The sequence below is a fragment of the Rana temporaria genome, chromosome 4, assembly GCF_905171775.1.
Source record: "Rana temporaria chromosome 4, aRanTem1.1, whole genome shotgun sequence".
NCBI classification, from domain to species: Eukaryota; Metazoa; Chordata; class Amphibia; order Anura; family Ranidae; genus Rana; species Rana temporaria.
This window is the reverse complement of record NC_053492.1, coordinates 217,812,339-217,834,331: the sequence shown is the minus strand read 5'-3', so window position 1 is coordinate 217,834,331 and position 21,993 is coordinate 217,812,339. Positions and strand designations below refer to the sequence as shown.

The window sequence follows — 21,993 nt, the reverse complement described above, 5'->3', positions numbered from 1 at the left end:
GGCCTCAAGGGTTACTCGCCACCAGTTGCCCTGCCCAACCCCTACCTTGCCATGCCCCTAATCCCGCCCCTAAACACGCCCTCATATATTATCTCATAAAATTACACTTAAATGTTCTATGCAGAATTAAGTTATAAAAATATTAACAACAACTTTATCCATACCCAAAAATAGAGCTTGCCCATGTCCGCCAATGCAGCTTGTGTCCGCCAGTGCAGCCTGTGTTCGCCAGTGCAGCCTGTGTCTGCCAATGCAGCCTGTGTCTGCCAATGCAGCCCTTTGTCCGCCAGTGCAGCCCGTATCCGCTAGTGCAGCCCGTGTCCGCCAGTGCAGCCCGTGTCCGCCAGTGCAGCCTGTGTCCCAGTCCTCAGTGCAGCATGTGTCCCCAGTTCAGCATGTGTCCTCAGTTCAGCATGTGTCCTCAGTTCAGCCTGTGTCCCCAGATCAACCTGTGTCCTAAGTTCAGCCTGTGTCCCCAGTTTAGCATGTGTCCCCAGTTTCAGCTTGTGTCCCCAGTTCAGCATGTGTCCCCAGTTCAGCCTGTGTGCCCAGTTCAGCATGTGTCCCCAGTTCAGCCTGTGTCCCCAGTTCAGCATATGTGCCCAGTTCAGCATGTGTTCCCAGTTCAGCCTGTGTTCCCAGTTCAGTATGTGTCCCCAGTTTCAGCCTGTGTCCCCCCCCCAGTTTCAGCCTGTTTCCCCCCCCAGTTTCCGCCTGTGTCCCCCCCCCCCCAGTTTCAGCCTGTGTTCCAGCGATCGTAGGGGATGAGAGGGGAGAGCCGACGCCGCCTGGCTAATTAGAGCGCTGGGGAACATGACAGCTTTCTTTACAATAGCTGTGTGTTTACCCGCCATCTGTCTATCAAAGTTCCCCGGACAAGGAGGAGGGGCTGTATATGGCGCCGCACGGCGGGTAAAGACACAACTATTGTAAAGAAAGCTGTCATGTTCCCCAACGCTCTAATTAGCCAGGCGGCGGTGGCGGCTCTTCCCTCTCATCCCCTACGATCGCTGGAACACAGGCAATACAACCCGGGCCGACAGCGGTGCTCCCCCCCCACGCCCAGGCAGCCCACACTCATCCCCTCTCAAAATCCACCCGCAAAATGCGAACAGGCGAGTGGATTTTTTGAAGACTGTGTTAGCTGATTGTCATGGTTATCTGGTGCTACTGAGAAAGGCGTTCTGCCATGGGGGAATGCAGCATTTATTTTTCCTGATGCCGCGTACACACGACCGTTTTTAATGTCATGGAAAAAAATACGTTTTTCTTGACAGGATTCTTGTCAAGACTGCCTTGCATACACACGATCATGAAAAAAATGCTCGAGCAAAGCGCGGTGACATACAACACTTAAGGCCTAGTACACACGAGAGGATTTATCCGCGACGTGCGCGACGCGGTCATATAAGGAATTCCACGCATGCGTCGAATCATTACGACGCATGCGGGGGATCCATTCGGACGGATTGATCCGGTGAGTCTGTACAGACCAGCGGATCAATCCGTTGGGATGGATTCAAGAGGATAGATTTGAAAGCATGTCTTCAAATTTTTATCCGCTTGAAATCCATCCCAGGGGATAAAAATCTGCGGAAACAGATCCGCACTATAAAGGGGAAGTTCCATTCTGATGGCGCCACCCTTTGGGCTGCTTTTGCTAATTTCGTGTTATTAAAAGTTTCGTGAGAGACGATTCGTGCTTTTCAGTCTGTTACAGCGTGACGAATGTGCTATCTCCATTGCAAACGCTAGTTTTACCAGAACGAGTGCTCCCGTATCATAACTTGCTTCTGAGCATGCACGTTTTTTTCCCGTCGTTAAAGCCTAAACACAACCGTTTTTAAAGACGTGAAAAACTATGACGTGAAAAACTACAACGTGAAAAACGAGAAAAATTAGAGCATGTTCTAAATTTTTAATGACCATTTTTCACGCTGAGAAAAATGCTATGGAGCCTACACACGATAGTTTTTAATGACACACGGTCGTGTGTACGCGGCATGAGGATTACAGATCTCTTAGGCTTGAGAGTGAGCACTTCACTGAGAGAGTCAAAGGACTCTGGCAGGACTACAGCTAAATTCTCCACATTTCAGTGGCTTAGTCAGGAACTGACTAATAGATAGGTAATTTTCCATTAGCGCCTTTTGTCAGTTGTGCTGCTGTCTGACTTTGCCTGTGCCAATAGTTGAGCTTGTTCTTATACTGTCTGTATTCTAAAGCTGTCTTTATTACTTTTGTGTTTTACCTACTTAATTTGTAATGCTTTGCCTGTTTCAATAAAACCCATTCTACAATTCCAGGTGTGTCAGTGTTTGTCGGGTCATAGGTAAATGATGGGGCATGAGGACCTAAACAAATCCAAAGGCTATTTAGGGGTTAGTGCCGCAATTATTGTTATTATCAATAATTTATTTCACATATATAGTGCCTTCAATTCTGTGTGACTTTACAGAGAACATACCTAAATCCCTGTGATTTTATTTTGCTGCCACCTTTTGATCATTCTTAGTATTGCAGTTTTTTATTTTTCTGCATCCTTCATATGACATAATTTTGTGATTATTCTCCTTCTCCTACACAACACACTTTAGGGCTAAAAAAGCCAATACTCATTTTGACCACCTAAAACAATTCTATAGCAGGTCTTTTGCATATTATTGTATTGCCTGAGCTTTCTGCATGCAATAAAAACATCCGTGGAATCAAAGTGTTTGGTGCATTCAGCTTTCTGATATACATTGTCCACTGTGATTGTCTCTGCTAAATTAAGGTCAGGCATAGATGTTTAAAGAAGGTATAGTCACTAAAACCGGAGTTGGAATAGATACCTTAATTGCGGTAGGAATTAGGAAGGAAATGCCCCATGAGTTGATCCTTTGTTGTCTGATTCTTTAATGAAATTAAGATGTTTTACAATGGGAGAACTAAAGCGTGTCAGCCATTACCTTTAAGGACCTTTTTTCAAAAATCTAAGTTGAGTCAGTATTAGAATGTTGTGACAAAAAGATATTATTTAAACCCGTATCTCTCACTAATATTTCTCTCTTTCAACATTGTTACAGAAAGCAAACATACTGGTCTGTTAAAGAAAAAGCCAAACATAATAACAAAGACATAGCTCCCAGGGTGGTAGACTGTTGACTTGGCTTAAGTCAGTGCATAAACAGCTGGAAAACTTACATAATGACTGGTTTTATGTCGCTAATATGTTTGTGTTATGTTTTTTCACAAATGTGTTATTATTGTTGGTGTTCATTTCTGACTTTTCATTTAGATATCAGTAAAGGCAGGATAAGTTGTCTTTACTACAATCAATGATGCTTGTTTTGAACATCTAAATTAGTTGTTAACCAGTGTCCAGGGCTGATCCGCCCTATAGGCTCACTATGCAAGCCGCTTAGGCCCCCGCAAAAGCTGCGGAGGGCCCCCCAAATGACTAGAGGCCCTGCCTAGTGAGAAGTCACCCCGCTTCTCAACTTGATGGCTGCGTGGGAGAAGAGGTAAGTCAGCACCCCCCGCTTCTCACTTTAATGTAAGATGTCATTTCCGACAGCAGAACTTTAATGAACGTCTCAACTTTAATCCTTAATGTGACATGTCACTGTCGGCAGCCCCGCCCCCCCTCGCGCTTCTCAACTTTAATGTGACATGTCATTTTGCTTAGGGCCCCAGGAAGGTCAGGATCGGCACTGGCAGTGTCACTAGGGTTCATACTACAAAATATGCACCATGAAAATCTGACCTTTAAAAAAATTAATTCTGATGGGTTATTGCACATTTCTCTTCAGCTGTGTCATTTGCCTTACTGAAAAGGCTTTTATATATATAGATTACTACCATGTGACTTGATGTATGAAATAACAGAGAACTGAAATTCTGGTAGGATCAGCTGATTATATTTGTGGATAACCTCAGACTACAGCAGACACATCTGGCTAGCAGACCGTGGGGGGAAATCTTTAAGCTATATTTGATTTTTTGGCTAGTATCCCACTGGTTTCCGTGGATAACAATTATTCTAGGGATAGTGGATATGCATCTAGACCTGCATATTGGAAAAATATGCATACATATATGGTAAGAGTAAAACAAAAAGATCCTTTGATTTGATCTTGTAAGCATGTTCCTATCTCTGTATAATTGTATCTGGTATTAGTCATTCTGTCACAAATTACAGAAATGTTGGTATAAAGTATAGTAAGGTAATTATTCAGTTTCATATCATTTACAAATCCCTGGGCAAATAGCATGAAATTGTTGGTATTTATGTGCTGTATGAAAGGTAGACTTTGCTATAGTTGCCTAATTCCAAACTGAATATTATTGTTATAAAGGCATGAAAGATATTTTCAAGTGCCATTAGAATAAATTAAAAAATATGGCATCAGCTATTGTAAACATTACACTGGAACAGAAAAATGTTCTCCTGGCAGGCTTTCTGACTGTATGTTAATACTTCCAGGTGAGGAAAAAGAAAAAGAAAATATGGCATTTTGTGTTCGGGCGTAAAGCCTAAGGCCCGGTTAAAAAATCAGAGGAACTATTTTTACTAGCTACATTCCATTTACCAAGTTAATTTTCATTCGTTTTCCTCTTTCAGATATGTAGTTTAGAGACTGAAAACTCTACAGAGTTTGAAAATACTAAACTTTTCATTAATATCTAAGCAACAAACAATTGTAATATGTAACTTTTAAATATTGCATGTAATTGTTTTTGATACTCATCAAGCTAGAGAATGCATGACAATGAAAACATATTTGGTGAGAGTTGGTCCTCTTAGGATCCAGAATAGAGTCTACAGACTACAGGCATGATGCGTGGTTCACAAAACTGGCAAAGTAATGTGAAAATTTGCTATATTAAACATAATGGCAAATTGAGCTTAGGCCAGCTGACTTAGAATGGCCAAAAAGAGGGCATTTGAATAAGCCAGTCCCCTCACTATAAAAAAATGGGTTTCCAGAAACTATATCAACAATCTGCTTTTGCTGTGATGCGGAAAGCATAGAGGTTCTGCTGAAAATGATAAGGTGGATAGGGAGCGGTAAGGGTGGAGGGAAGGTAGGGCGGGAGGGAAGATTTTTAATTTTTTTTTGTAATTTTTTATCCTTTATGCTGCTGATGTTGTGTAGTCTCTTTACAGCTTTTCCCTGTTCACATTTTGGCCCATGTACACAGGACGCTGTTAAACTCGCGTTCAGAGGCAGTTGGACACTTTGAACTCATTCAATGTTATCCTATGTAACCATGTACACAGTCTCGTTTATTGCCGTTTATATGCAGTTGCGTTTAACCTCCCTTTTCTGAAAGCAAAAAAGTGAGTTCAGACGCAAAAATATTCACGTTTCAGATGCAAAACACGGCTAAACACAGCTAAACGCGGTCCCGGCATTGTGTCGCAATTTCGTTTATAAGCGCTTTAAAAGGTGCCCTATTTTTTTTGCATTAAAAATCTCAAAAATGATGGCAAATGATGAAAAACCATTAAAAAATATTTTAAAAAATTGTAATTGCTTGCAATGATTAATAGACCATTAATATACCCTAATGAGCCCTTGATCCAATCCATTACACCACTAGCATTGCTGTTATCCGCATTTAGCCGCCTTTTCATTTATAAGCGTTTTTAAAGGTGACCTTTTTTTTTACATTAGAAATCTCAAAAATATAAAAAAAAATGTAATTGCTTGCATTGCATTGTGGACAATCCACACCTTGTGGCAGGGGACGTGGCAAGTGGACAATACACAACTTGTGGCAGGTGACATGGCCCCAGGTGATGTGGCCAGGTGACGTGGCCAGGTGACGTGGCAAGTGGACACTTCACAACTTGTGGCCAGGTGATGTGGCAGGTGACGTGGCCAGGTGACGTGGCAAGTGGCCAATCCACAACTTGTGGCAGGTGACGAGGCCAGGTGACGTGTGACGTGGACAGGTGATGTGGCAAGTGAACAATCTACAACTTGTGGCAGGTGACATGGCAAGTGGACAATCCACAACTTGTGGCAGGTGACGTGGCAAGTGGACAATCCACAGCTTGTGGCAGGTGATGTGGCAAGTGACACGCTAAATATAAGTAAACTGCTGCTCTCTCAGCTGCTGCTACTCACTCTGGTCTCACAAAATGGCTGAAATGGTTAAATAATACTGTTTTTTGAGCTTAGGGAGGGTCTTATGATGTTTCTTAACTAAAAACTTATAGACGCAAACACGGTAAAACGCCGCTAAACGTGGCTGCAATCGCGGCAAAACGGGCGTTTCCAAACGCTGGTTTCAGCTTTTAAAAAAAAATGTTCAGCAGAGTTTGCACCAACGTCCCGTGTAGGGATAACAAGCCACATATTTACTAATTGTTCCTGCCTTTAAATCAATCTGTTACATGACTCCCAAAGGAAGTTATATGCTGCTGTGCTGATGCACATTACCGTATTTCACTGTTGTCACCATACGCTCTGGCTTCCAATGCTTCTGTAAGGCACAGATGATGTTCTGGTGCCTCAGATCTGCATTCTGGAGTAGCTGGGCATTTGAAATGCCATGAAAAAATTCCCTTCAATGGACAGGAGGCAGTGGGGAAGCATGTGATGTCACAAGCGCTTCCCAGGAGCATTGGAAGCCAGGGTTGAAGTGTGTATTTTGGGGCAGATCCACAAACGAATTACGCCGGCGTATCTATTGATACGCCGCGTAATTTCAAAGTTCCCGCGTCGTATCTTTGTTTTGTATCCACAAAACAAGATACGACGGAATGAGGGATCGATCCGACAGGCGTACGTCTTAGTACGCCGTCGGATCGTAGGTGTATATTTACGCTGGCCGCTAGGTGGCGTTTCCGTCAAATTCCACGTTTGCGTTTGCGTTTGGCTTTTTCCGGCGTATAGCTACCCCTGCTATATGAGGCGTACTCAATGTTAAGTATGGCCGTCGTTCCCGCGTTGACATTTTTGAAATTGTCGTTGAATTTTTTACGTCGTTTGCGTAAGTCATTTGCGAATAGGGATTTGCATAGAATGACGTCACCATTGTAAGCATTGGCTTGTTCCGGTTTAATTTCGAGCATGCGCACTGGAATACCCCCACGGACGGCGCATGCGCCGTTAAAAAAAAACTTTGTTTACGTCGGGTCACAACGTATTTACATAAAACACGCCCCCATCACATCGATTTGAATTGCGTGCCCTTACGCTGCCAAAGATACACTACGCCACCGTAACTTACGGCGCACATTCTTTGAGGATTACAAAAAAAAAGTAAGTTATGGCGGCGTAGTGTATTTTAGATACGCTACGCCCGATATATGCGCCGATGTATGTGGATCTGCCCCTTTATCTTTTTTCAGCAACAGCTTTATTTTTAAATCAGCCTTGCAAGCGATTTAACCTTGGGGGATCAGCTTCTATTTTCATTAAAGATACACTTTCAATGCCTACAACATTGGAATATTCCTGAGTTATGTGCAACAGCACAGCAGTGCTTACTATTCCACAACACCATATACAGCTTAAATGCATCTTCCAAACATGCAAATTAAAGTATTGGTGTTTTTTTTTACCAAGTCTCCCTTGAGATAGCATTTAAAAGACCCTCTCCCTGCTATAAGATATTTTTTATTTGGTAAATGTCCTCCATGGTAGTGCCCAGCTCTCCTTGTGCTTTTTTGAGTATATGTTGCCAATTAGCCTTTAAAATACCCAGAATTGAATATCAAGATTCAACTAACATAGACATCAAAAAGGTTCACTGCTAAGTTTGGCATTCAAAATTTTTTTGTCAATGGAAACATGTGCCCCTTGCCTGTGTTCCAACATGTTTATTTATTTATTGGGCCTAGTGCACAGTTAATACTTTTCCCCATTTACAGTGAAAGAAGACATGTTTCCAATGCAATCACATTGCATTTCTCCAAACATGCACGGCATGGTGGCCCATCCTTATTTCAATTAGGGAACATCTAGCATGTATCTGTAACAAAAATAAAAGGCTAGTATTAAATCATAGTGAACGTGCCATAAAATATTTATGCCAACAAAATGCCACGTATGGACTTGTCCTTAACGTATTATTTTTTTCTGTTGTATATAGGCTCATGTCCAGGGCTTTTTTTCAGGGGGAACTTGGGGGAACTCAGTTCCACCACCTCTGGCTCAGACCCTTTGGCGCCTGCTCACCACAATCACTTGTAAACACAGAAGTCTGGTTTCTGTGTTTTCAAGTGACAGCTCTGCACTCTGTGTGTAACCCCCTGAACTCTACACTCTGTATGTGATGCAATTCTGGTATTTAATGCCCCTTTAAGACCCTTCTACTGTTTGTGAAATTTGAATGTGGTCGTGGTTGAGTTCCTGCACCTATTTTTTGAGAAAAAAAGCTCTGCTCATGTCTATTGTTATTGCTGGCAAAAAAAACATGGTAGATATAAGTAAGAAAAAACTACTGAAATGCACAGTATTGTTCACACAGCTCCAGTTTAACCGTTTTCTATATTTTATCTACATAATGCTGTTTTATAGCTTGAACATCTGAAGATTTCTTGTAATAATACCAGAATTTATGACTTCAGACATTGAACATAACTTTGATCTGACACAGTTTGGCTGTAAAATGCTGTGCAAAGTTTTGTTTCTTTTCCTTGAATGAAATGTATTTAATGTCCAAAACCAACACTAAATCAGTCATGATTATGTCTGCAAGATTTCTCTTTTTATAATATGGAAAAATGCAATTGTATAGAAACGAAAAATGAATTATGTGGTTTTTAATAATAGAAGAACATTTTCTAGAAAAATGGAAATCTCTTATTTGGAGTTCTGTAAGCAGTGGTATGGACAGCTTCCGCATTCCAGAGATTAGCTGTAAACAGCAGTTGGACTTAGCAGATGGTCATTGAAGTACAATGTTTTACATTTGCTTTCTAACTTTAAAGTGGTGGAGTTTTGCCCATAAAGTCAATGAACTGTGGTTCAAGTATTTCTTGCCTACGTATAACTGCTATGAGAGAATATGAAGGTTGACATATTTTAAATTTTTCCTATGGATAAAAAACGATAGAAAAATGTGATCGTCTGTGTGGAACTCCATTGGACAAAAATCCACGCATGCTCAGAATCAAGTCAACGCATGCTCGGAAGCATTGAACTTCATTTTTTTGGGCTTGTCGTAGTGTTTTACGTCACCGTGTTTTGGCACGATCTGATTTTTGACTGATGGTGTGTAAGCAAGACTGATGAAAGTCAGCTTCATCGGAACTCCGATGAAAAAATCCATTGGATCAGATTCCATCAGATATCCGATCGTGTGTACAGGGCTTAAGGTTTAATAAACAGTTTTCCAATAATGGCAACAGTAAAGAATATCATGAAAGTAGCATAGTTGTATTTAATAATTATTGTTAACATCTCAATTGCTAAATTTGACTAGTGGCTAGTGACCAGATCTTTTGCCAAGATTTTGGCAAAGTGAAAATTTCCAAATTTGCACATTCCTTACAACTAGTACAGAATACATCCCTCTTTTTATCAATTTTACCTAAATACTTATAATACTTATGTAGCCATATGTTTAGTGTACAATACTGAATCATGTTTTTTTATTTCTTCAGATTTATATTTTCAGCTTCATAGATGGCATGGGTAAATTATACTGTTGTGATGCTTCTACTTCAATATCATATCTCTTCAGCAGAAGATGGTGAAATACGATCAAGTAAGAAAAACACTGGATATTATACTATATAAACAATATGTTGTCTCTGTACTTCAAGTTCTTTGATCCATATTGCTTATATCTGGTTACAACAGTTTTGTTATTGGGGATAGGGCAGAGTTTACTGGTGACTCAAACTGCATTAAATGTATACTCATTTTGATTGTTTCTAACCTATTATGCCTATATGTTAAAGTTGAGTTTACAGAAGTCTGAGAGGGTCTCCAGTTCTAGTCTTTTCTGAAAATACCAACATGAAAAAACAGTAGTAAAACATCACAATGAAGAGTGGATTTCCAATCCAAATTAAAGGCCAGATATCATAGGATGGCCCCGAATGTTATATTGGCTCGGACATCAGGTGTTCATTTGTTCATAGAACAAACAAACATATGGGGGGTTTGTGCCAAGTTCACGCGCTGCGGAGCACCTCATAATGCACTGAGAGATCGCAGTGCATTGACGGCTCCTGATTGGCCAATCACAGAGCAATGTGCTGTGAGAGCCATGATTGGTCAAAGGTAGAATTATCCATTACAAGCTTGTAATTTTCTGCTAGCTACATAATATATATTATATTACTACTAATAATATGAAGAACAACAACAGATCCACTCCACAGAGGAGTTTGTTGACTATTTGGTAAACTGTGAACTGGGAGAGAATGCATAGAAGGGTGATCATATAGAAAACACAGTGTAAAACTGTTAACTTAAAGGTTATCCTAAAAGACAGGAGGGCACCCCTTGCAACTGGAAATAAAGACATTTAAATTTGTGTATAGAAAAGGCTCTATCCTTTAAATGCTTTGGAAATGTGAAAATGTTTCCACGGGAACAGGTTCTGGAAGATTTATTATATTGTTTCACCAAAAGGTTGGATGTGTACTTAAACGCACAAATCTAAAGAGTGACTAATGCCATTTCAAGGATTTAAGCATCCAAGAAACGTTTTTCACTGTAAAAGAAATTGGATCACATGTTTAAAATCCCTTCACTCCGATCATCAATGGGTTACATGTTCTAAGGATGTAATGTTTGTTTTTTGTTTCTTTTTCAACTCTGTGTTCATGTGTGTAACCATGTAAGTATATAACTGAAGTTACCTTAAACCTTGAAAATGTCTGACGCTAGGCCATGTATTAGAGAGGTTCAGTAACTAGAGTTTGGTGAATGGATAAGGCCGAGCAAAAGTTCAGCCCGAACATCGCCTGTTTGCCCGTTTGGCAAACAACCAAATTTGCAGGGCATTCGACTGGGGGGGGGATGAGTGAGCACCTCTCCCTCCTGAATCATAACAGACCACATTCCCTCAACATGGGGGGTGGGTGCTTTGGGGCAGAAGGGCTCTGCCCTCCTAAGCACCTTGTCCCCATGTTGATGGGGACAAGGGCCTCATCCCCACAACCATGAGCTGTGGTTGTGGGGGTCTGCGGGCAGGGGGCTTATTGGAATCTGAAAGCCCCCTTTAACAAGGGATCCCTCAGATCCTGGCCCCAACCTATGTGAATGGGTATTGAGTACTTTGTACTTTGGGTAATGTCTCAAAAAGTAATAAGAACACAGAGACAGTTTTTGACAATTCCTTTAATTAAAATAAAAAAACAGTGTCCCCTGATGTAGATCCATTGTCAATTATGATGCCCCCACCGGACCCATAAAAGTTAAAAAAAATATGCCCGCTGTCAACTAAAGCAAACTGCGGAATGCCTGGCTTGCCATTTGACAGCTCTTATATTGGTAAGGGGCAGAGCCACCTGGTTACGTCACCTGGTGGCACTGCCCCCCTTACCTACAGGGAGTGCAGAATTATTAGGCAAGTTGTATTTTTGAGGATTAATTTTATTATTGAACAACAACCATGTTCTCAATGAACCCAAAAAAATCATTAATATCAAAGCTGAATATTTTTGGAAGTAGTTTTTAGTTTGTTTTTAGTTTTAGCTATTTTAGGGGGATATCTGTGTGTGCAGGTGACTATTACTGTGCATAATTATTAGGCAACTTAACAAAAAACAAATATATACCCATTTCAATTATTTATTTTTACCAGTGAAACCAATATAACATCTGAACATTCACAAATATACATTTCTGACATTCAAAAACAAAACAAAAACAAATCAGTGACCAATATAGCCACCTTTCTTTGCAAGGACACTCAAGAGCCTGCCATCCATGGATTCTGTCAGTGTTTTGATCTGTTCACCATCAACATTGCGTGCAGCAGCAGCAATCACAGCCTCCCAGACACTGTTCAGAGAGGTGTACTGTTTTCCCTCCTTGTAAATCTCACATTTGATGATGGACCACAGGTTCTCAATGGGGTTCAGATCAGGTGAACAAGGAGGCCATGTCATTAGTTTTTCTTCTTTTATACCCTTTCTTGCCAGCCACGCTGTGGAGTACTTGGACGCGTGTGATGGAGCATTGTCCTGCATGAAAATCATGTTTTTCTTGAAGGATGCAGACTTCTTCCTGTACCACTGCTTGAAGAAGGTGTCTTCCAGAAACTGGCAGTAGGACTGGGAGTTGAGCTTGACTCCATCCTCAATCCGAAAAGGCCCCACAAGCTCATCTTTGATGATACCAGCCCAAACCAGTACTCAACCTCCACCTTGCTGGCGTCTGAGTCGGACTGGAGCTCTCTGCCCTTTACCAATCCAGCCACGGGCCCATCCATCTGGCCCATCAAGACTCACTCTCATTTCATCAGTCCATAAAACCTTAGAAAAATCATTCTTGAGATATTTCTTGGCCCAGTCTTGACGTTTCAGCTTGTGTGTCTTGTTCAGTGGTGGTCGTCTTTCAGCCTTTCTTACCTTGGCCATGTCTCTGAGTATTGCACACCTTGTGCTTTTGGGCACTCCAGTGATGTTGCAGCTCTGAAATATGGCCAAACTGGTGGCAAGTGGCATATTGGCAGCTGCACGCTTGACTTTTCTCAGTTCATGGGCAGTTATTTTGCGCCTTGGTTTTTCCACACGCTTCTTGCGACCCTGTTGACTATTTTGAATGAAACGCTTGATTGTTCGATGATCACGCTTCAGAAGCTTTGAAATTTTAAGAGTGCTGCATCCCTCTGCAAGATATCTCACTATTTTTGACTTTTCTGAGCCTGTCAAGTCCTTCTTTTGACCCATTTTGCCAAAGGAAAGGAAGTTGCCTAATAATTATGCACACCTGATATAGGGTGTTGATGTCATTAGACCACACCCCTTCTCATTACAGAGATGTACATCACCTAATATGCCTAATTGGTAGTAGGCTTTCGAGCCTATACAGCTTGGAGTAAGACAACATGCATAAAGAGGATGATGTGGTCAAAATACTCATTTGCCTAATAATTCTGCACTCCCTGTATATAAGAACTGTCAAACGGCAAGCCAGGCATTTGGTGGTTTGCCTTAGTTGACAGCGGAGTCTTTTGGATGGTGAATGGATAGGGGTACCCCATACTCATTCACATGCTGAGGGGCCAGGATTTGGAAGCGCTTCTGGAAGAATGGTCAAACATTGTCATAGAAACACTCCTAAACCTTATGGACAGCCTTCCCAGAATATCTGAAGCTGTTATAGCTGTAATGGGTGGGCCAACTCAATATTGAACCATATGGGCTAAGCTTAAAGTTCATGTGTGTGTAAAGCAGGCATCCCAATACTTTTGACAATACAGTGTATGTGCCACAAATTATGAAAATCCAGGAACCAACTCAATGTTGTAAAACCTAAAAGTTATTTATTGATAAAACAGTGCATGAAAAAGAGTCCATCATAGAAGCTCTGGGGCTCGTGAAATCAACACACTATTGGCAATAATCACACAGGTGCTGCAGCATGTAGAGGATTGTTCCACAATATCTATGCAATGCTAATAATGATAACATAAAGTTATTCCGACTTACATGCTTACATATCCAAGCAACCCACTTGTGCTGGCAGCTGTGTTGGTGTGCTGCAGGCCAAGGAGTGAAAAAGATGGCTTAACCCATGCTGCGTACCCGGAATAGAGGCCAGAATGTATGGTGAGGCATAACCCATGTATCCACTACAAGGATATCTACACAGGGTAAATGCCAGGACTGCGCAAGCTAAAAATGGCATGCCTAATGTGACTTCACAAGAAGGCTGGAAGGACAGAGCTGCTACCCGGAATAAGCAGCTGGAGGCTTGAAGTGCAATCTCAGGCTTGTTTCACACTGTATCCATGACCTGGTCATGGCTATACATCCTGGCCACTATCCCGGGTATGCAGCTCTTGTTAAGCCACATTTTCCACTCCTTTGCCTGCCACACACCACCACCAGCACAAGTGGGTTTCTCAGATATGTAAGAATACAAGTTGGGATAACTTTGTGTTATCATTATTACCATTGCACAAACACTGTGGAGCAATCAATTACATATTTCAGCACCTATGTGGCTATTGCTCATTGTGTATTGGTTTTAAGAGCCCCATAGGTCCTATAATGGACTCTTTTTAATACACTGTTTTATCAATAAAAAACTTTTAGGTTTTACAACGTTGAGTTGGTTCCAGGATTATCATCATTGTTGGCACATATATTGATGTATTGGACCTGAGTGCTTTCTTTGTCCACGTGAACTTGTATATGGTTTCAACTGAAGGATTTATGTATCTTCTTACAATCTAAAATTAACTTTGTAAAATGAATAGAAAACTCCATAGAGATTTGCCTGAGGGAGTGTATTACAAAATTCATGTGATATGTGTCTTTAAGGCCTCGTACAGACGGACGGACTGTCCGCTGAAAACGGTCCGCCGGACACACCATCAGACAGAAATCCGCGCGTACACGATACGCGGTGACGTGGCCGCGCCGTCGCCGCAATGACGCGGCGACGTGTGCGGCCCTGGAAGTTCAAAGCTTCCATGCATGCATCGAATAACTTCGACGCATGCGAGGGATGGCGGCCGATCGGACATGTACGGTGAGTCTGTACAGACGACCGAACATGTCCGACGGACAGGCTTCCAGCGGACATGTTTCTTAGCATGCTAAGAAACATTTGTCCGCTCGAAAACGGTCGGGTGGACAAATGTCCGATGGAAACCTGTCCGGTCGGCCGTACACACGACCGAACATGTCTGCTGAAACTGGTCCGCGGACCAGTTTTGGCAGACATGTTCGGTCGTGTGTACGGGGCCTAATGGTTCCATGACATCATAAGAAGTTATATAAGGGTTGTTAGTTTTTGCACTATTGTCCTGTTAGAGCCGAACCTTGGAAGGTATGCTGGAATTTGCAGTTCCATTAGAGCTGGAGGCAAATTCTCCTAAACCAAATGTGTTGTTAGAATTTCTTTATTTTATCCACTGATATATGACCTCAGTAACTTAGTTAATGGATCAGATTACCGACATAAACCCAAGAGTCTAAACAATTACTTTAGTATAATTCAGAAGATAGCAATTGCAGATGTTGCTTCAATGTGAAAAGAGGTGATATTCTTATGTTTCCCTTGTGAATTGGACACCTTCTGGTTTTTGAAGATTTTATTTTAGGGCATTTCTTTTGTTTGGCTCAATTTGTTGGCAATGGCTTTTGATGTTTCAGATTACTTTTTTCCATCTCAACTCTTTGTTGCACTTCTAGGGATTTATATTGTTAAATAAGTATATGCTGGATAAACGAAAGCTTCCACTGAATTACCATAGAAAATCAATATTGAGCATAGAGTTATACAGTATTTATGATATTTCAGCGTGTCCCAGTATAAAATAATATTATAAAACTTAAAGAAGCCAGAGCAGAGTCCATCTAAACTAGAGGTTGACAATTTGCTAGATTTTAGATACTTTGCACCACTTTTTCCAAATTTTGCTTAAAAAACACTACAAGGCAAGTTAGCTGTAAGGCTCAAATATATCATCAATAAAGTAGCAATATTGTTTAGTAACCTTCTTTTGATAGCGCAATAATGTATTACGTTTTTAGTGCTAGAAGTGCCCAATAAAAGGGTCATATTGGACTGTTATTGGGGTACTCAAAACAACTAGCACTATTAGTTAGGGTTTCTACCATACCAGCATTTTTATCCAAGTGTCCCAATTTTAACAGGACATATTTACAGTTTTTTTTTTATAGGAACAACACAACAAAAGAAAGAACTATATGTTGAAAAACGACTACTATGCTATTTTATGAGCTTTTGGGTATTTCTCATTTACACAGTTTTTTTAAAACCTTTATTTATAATCATCTACAATTAACTAATAAAAAAACATTAATAGGTAGATTCAGAGAGAATGCCGCAAATTTGCGGCGGCGTAGCTTAGCGTGTTTAGGCTATGCTGCCGTAAGTTAGCGAGGCAAGTACTTGATTCTCAAAGTACTTGCCTGCTAAGTTACGGCGGCGTAGCCTAAAGCGGGCAGGCGTAAGGGCGCCTAATTCAAATTTGTATGAGGGGGCGTGTTTAATGGTAATGAGGCTTGACCCGACGTGATTGACGTTTTTTTTAAACTGCGCATGCGCTGGGCGCCTACATTTCCCAGTGTGCATTGCGGCTAAGTACGCCGCACGGGCCTATTGATTTCGACGTGGACGTAAACAACGTAAATCCCTATTCACGGACGACTTACGCAAACGACGTAAAAATTTCGAATTTCAGGGGGCGCATGCGCGGCGCGAACGGAGATGGACGCCTGTTAGACCAGCTCCTGGCGCGTCGGAACTAATCCTTCCATTCGGGGGCCATAATCTTTCTGCTGATCCTCCAAACTACTACCCTCCGACCCCGGTGACCACGGTGCATGTCGGCGGCGAAGAAAAAGAACAAGGGAGCGGCCCAATCCTCTCTCACCCATTACCTTCTTCGTACGCGGGAGCAGTGCAACATGTCTCAAAATGGCGCTGCGGCCCCGGCCTTACCTCCTGAACTGAGTTCCTCTTCACACCCCACCAACTGTGAGTACCCGGCAACACTCTCCAAGGCTGATCTGGACGCAAGCCTTGAGGCCATGTATACCCGACTGGCCTCGAAGTTCCAGTCGGAACTGAACAAGACCTCACACACCCTTTCTCAGGAGATCTCCTCCCTGGGCTCCCGTACGGACCTGCTCGAGACGAAGCATGACGAGCTTGCCCTAGCATACAGCGACCTAAGCAGGGAACATGAAAGCTTGGCCGCGGCATTTAATCAACTACAATCACAAGTCGAGGATCTCGACAATCGGAACCGCCGCCATAATTTGCGTCTGAGGGGGATCCCTGAAACAGTTATGGAATTGATCCCGGCGGTCATCAGACTCTTTAAATCCCTACTCCCTGACAGGGAAGCCACGGCCTTTACTTGCGACAGGATCCATAGGGCCCTAAGACCTAAACCCCCTGATGACAAGCCTCCCAGGGACATAATCCTATGCCTTAAAGACTTTCTTGTGAAAGAAGAAATTCTTAGAGCTGCCAGAAATACTCAGAGGATCACCCTGGATGAATTCACAGTGCAAATCTTCCCGGACCTGTCCCCCGCCACTCTGGACAGACGACGGGGGATGAAAGAAGTCACGGCGGTCCTGCAAGATGCCCGGATTCGCTACCGTTGGGGGTTCCCATTTAAATTGTCCATCCCCCACAATGGTACTACGTATGTTGCCACCACGGTATTTGAGGGGAAAGAGATCCTTGTCAAGCTGGGCCTGCTGGATGCTGAAGAAATTCGCCGTCCTCCCTTAACACCTCGCCCTTCTCAGATCTGGCAGACGCCACCTTCAAGACGTGACAGGCGGAGGATTCGGTACGGTCAAGGCTCTCCTAGGAACTGATTACCCATTGCTCCGGGTTGTGACTCTGACTCTCCCGGCTTTGCTATTGGAATCCCTCTCGGTCCCTGAAATCTATGCCCTTCGCTTTACATTTGCTAATATGGGCTCCCTGGTAAAAGTGTTTTACTGTGTTCTGTTATTCTTCTCAACCCATGATACCCTGACTCGGGAATTATTTACTTCATATTGTTCCGCTTCATAGCGCCAAAGCATGTTTCCCCCCCCCTCCGGTGATCCCAGTGATTGCATATAGATCTGTGGTTGCAGCTTCCTGTTTTTTGGACTGCTAGCTACGATTACCTGGAGGTGAGACGTGTATGTCTCAGGATTTCGTTCTTCTTTTGTCAGGAGTTATTCTTTTCCTGATCCATTTTTTGATGACTCTGCTCTCTTTTTTCCAATTTTTCTTTTCTTTATATTTTTTTTGTGCATTTTTGTCTCCACAGCAGAATAGCCTCTGGTTGTCATTTATTTTATATTATTATGCTTTTTTTATTTTTTATTTATGTCATTGTCATTGTCAGTGGAATTTGCTTTCAAGCCAACATCTTGGTGTTTCTACATTGATCACCACGATCCTTGGCTTTATCTTTGTACCCCTAATGCAACATACTGTGCTTAGCCTTGAAATCTTGATGCGAGGAGATTGGTTTGAATGGGATGGGGTGCCTGCTTGGAGGGGTTCTAGTTTGCAGCTTCTGGGTCTGGTTGTCCCCCAGACCTTTCTGGGTGCCTTCTCTTTTTATTTATTTTATTTGTTATATTTTTTAACCATTAATTCCTATGGCGATTAAGTGTATATCGCATAATGTTAAGGGATTCAATTCCCCTCTGAAACGCAAGAAAGCGTTCTCCCAATACAAACAACTTGGAGCAAAAATTCTTTTATTGCAGGAGACCCACTTCTCGCAGGCATCTCATCCGAAGTTTTTTAATAGGTATTTCTCCCAGGCTTATTATACCCTTCACACTACTAAATGCAGGGGTGCGGCTATATTTTTACACTCCTCTCTCCATTTTGAGGTGCAACATGCGTATAGAGATAAGGACAGTAGATTTGTTATTATTAAGGGCCTTCTCCACAATAGGGAATGTACAATTGCTAGCGTTTATGCCCCTAATGAGGCTCCTGCCTCCTTTTTTTCTTCATTTTTTGCAGTCCTGGAAATTTTTTTGTCCCCCCATATGATTGTTGGTGGGGACTTTAACTTAGTCTCTACTCCCTCCCTGGATAGGAGCCATGTCTCCCCTCTTTCTAAGGCCTTTCCCAAAACTCTTTCCCGCAAACTGACCGATTTGCAACTTATTGACACCTGGCGTGCCCTTAACGTAGGGGCTAGGGAATATACATTCTTTTCTCATCCACACCGTAGTTATGCTAGGCTAGACTACATCTTTTCTACCCCAGTTATTCTTGCCAATTCTAGCTCTGCCAGTATACATAATTGTGTATGGTCAGACCATCACATCACTTCCTTCTCTACGGAATTTATTAGGCTCCCTCCCTCGACGTTTACATGGCGGTTGAACGAAGCCCTTCTCGCCGATCCAATGGTCGAATGCGAGGTTACCAAGGCCATTGAGTCCTACTTTTCCATAAATGACATTCCCGAGACTCCAATTCCTACTCTCTGGGTCGCGCATAAGGCGGTGCTCAGGGGTGTCCTAATCAAATTAGCCACGGCTCGTAACAATGCAAATAAGCTCCAGATTGTAAAACTTTCCTCAGAACTGGATACATTATATAAAAACCCCACCTCCTTACTATCAGAACCCACAAGGGCCCTAATTGAACAGAAGAGGTTGGAGTTGGATGCTCTTCTTTCGGCCAAAACTGAAAAGTCCTTACGGTGGTCTAAGGCCAAGTTCTTGCTCCACAGTAATGCGGCGTCCACGATGTTTGCAAGAAAATTGAACCAATCTTATAGGCCCCCTCATAGTTATAAATTATCTTCCCCCTCCGGTGGGACGGTTTCACATCCTCAAGAGGTCTTGGCAATTTTTCAAGAATTTTACTCCTCATTGCTGGGCCCTCAACACTCTCCCCCTTCGGAACCCTCCCTCTCTTGGTTTAGAGATCTCCCGTTTCCATCTCTTTCCCCTGCACAACTACAGAAGCTTAATGACCCAATTTCAATCACTGAGGTCCTCACCGTAATTAGTTCCCTCAAAAATTCTTCCTCCCCAGGCCCCGACGGATTTTCTGCCCCATATTATAAAAAATTTTCAGCCCTCCTCTCCCCCAGACTAGCACGCCTCTTTAATTCAATCTTAAAGGGCGGCTCCTTTCCCGACGAAATGCTTTTGGCAAACATGTCCCTGATTCCTAAGCCCAATAGAGACCATACTATGCCCCAAAACTACAGACCTATCTCGGTTATGAATAATGACGTGAAAATTTTCAGCAGAATTATGGCAGATAGATTAGGTTCTATTATTTCTTCTTTGATTTCCCCCTATCAGGCAGGTTTTATTCCCCATAGATTTATCACGGATAACATTCGTTTAACCACAAATATTTTACAAGATGCCAACCTCAATTCTAGGAAGTTATTCATGTTAAGTTTAGATATTAATAAGGCCTTTGACTGTGTTTCTTGGAATTATGTCTCCCTTTTACTACAACGTTTCGGCTTCAAAGGGGAATTTCTGAATGTGTTTAGAGCCCTGTATTCCAACCCCTGCACTAGAATTAGGATTCCCGGGTGCAATTCCGATTTCTTCCAGCTCGGTAGAGGTACAAGACAGGGGTGTCCTCTTTCCCCTTTAATCTTTGCCCTGGCAATTGAGCCATTAGCGGTTGCAATACTGAGTCACCCTTTCATTTCTGGTTATACTAAGGCAGGTTCGGAATATAAGCTCTGTATGTATGCAGACGATGTGTTGCTTTTCTTGACCAACCCTGAAGTAACACTGCCAAACCTTCTGGAGACCCTCTCTTTTTTTGCGGGCATCTCAGGTCTTACAGTCAACGTTTCCAAGTCATTGGCCCTTCCGGTGGGTTTCTCCCAGGCGGAATTGACTCCTATTAAACAATCGTTCCCTTTCTCTTGGGCCGGTCCAGCCCTCCCCTACCTCGGAATAAAGCTTTCTGGAAATTATAACGAATTGTTTAACCTTAACTATCCCCCTATGATTACCTCCCTTAAAAAAATGCTGAAATCCTGGTCCCTTTATAATATCTCCTTTATGGGTAAAATTACAGCTGTTAAGATGACCATCCTCCCCAAGCTATTATTCCTATTCCGTGCCCTTCCCTCTCCGGTCCCTAAACCATTTATCCTTAGGTTTCAATCCTGTATCAACAGATTTATCTGGGGGGACAAACCGGCTAGGTTCTCACGAGAGGTTCTTTACAGATCTGGTAAACTCGGGGGTTTGGGAGTCCCGCAGCTGTGGCTTTGCTATTTGGCAGGTAGGTTCTCCCAGCAAGCACAATGGTCTATTAAAAGACCCAGAGTCCCTTGGGTCAGATTCGAACTTGACTCTATCCATCCCCTATACTTACCAGGCCTTTTGTGGTTTTCGGGTCCACGACCTCCGGAGTTGGCGGATCGTAATCTTTTGGTGGCTCAGGGTTTGAATCTTTGGAGACGATATTGCTCCTCTCTTTCTTTGGCCTCAGCTGCCCCCCGGGTTCTTCCTTCCTGGGGGACCCCAGACTGCCTTCTGCTTATTTGAACCCTGAGTCATTTGATTGGTGGATTTCCTCCGGCCTGACAACTCTGGAGGATTTTCAACATAATGATGCATTCATCTCTTTTACTCAACTTCAAGCTACTAAGGGGGCCCCAGCTGGGGAGTTCTATAGGTTTATGCAGATTAGACACTTTTTTTTGACTCATTATTCGCTGACCCTCTCTCCCTCTTGCTCATCCTTTGAGTCGATTTGCAGGTCTGGCCCTAGACAGAGGGGTCTAATCTCCCTAATGTATAATGTTCTATCCGGTGATCGTAACCGGAACAAATTGAAGTATATGACCAAATGGGAATCTGATTTGGGCTTGGAATATGAGCTGGAGGATTGGGAGAGGAACTGGCTAAATCTTCGTCAATGTACAGTTTCATTATCATTTAGGGAGACTGCGCTTAAATTCTACACCCGCTGGTATTATACACCCCAACGCCTACACCAGATTTTCCCCCAGACATCACCAAATTGTTTCAGGGGTTGCCCTACCCTTGGCTCTTTTTTTCATATTTTTTGGGATTGTGGGCAGGTTTCCCAGGTCTGGAAGGGGGTCTTTGATCTCATAGACGGATTGGGGGGCGCTCCGATAGTCTTGTCCTATAAACATTGCCTGCTCTTTGAAAAGATCCCAGACACTCCTAGACCTTTTAGACGCCTGATATACACCTTCTGCACGGCAGTTCTTTGGGTGGTAGCCCTTAACTGGAAGTCCCCGGTTGTCCCCTTTTCTCAGGTTCTGTCCAGGATGGATCAGATTATGCTGTCTGAACGGATATTTCATAAATTACATGACTCAATGCCTATA

The 21,993-nt window shown here is 42.6% G+C and overlaps 1 protein-coding gene across 2 annotated transcripts in view; it reads left to right on the top strand.

The window, feature by feature from the left end:
• LOC120936992 (collagen alpha-1(XXI) chain-like) overlaps window positions 1-21,993 on the top strand; it is a 280,507-nt gene that overhangs the window by 49,129 nt on the left and 209,385 nt on the right. For both annotated transcript variants that reach the window (XM_040349853.1, XM_040349854.1), the window contains exon 2: window positions 9,608-9,711. In XM_040349853.1, coding sequence (XP_040205787.1) covers window positions 9,630-9,711 — 82 coding nt within the window. In that variant the 5' untranslated portion in view covers window positions 9,608-9,629. The remainder of the gene's footprint in view (window positions 1-9,607; window positions 9,712-21,993) is intronic.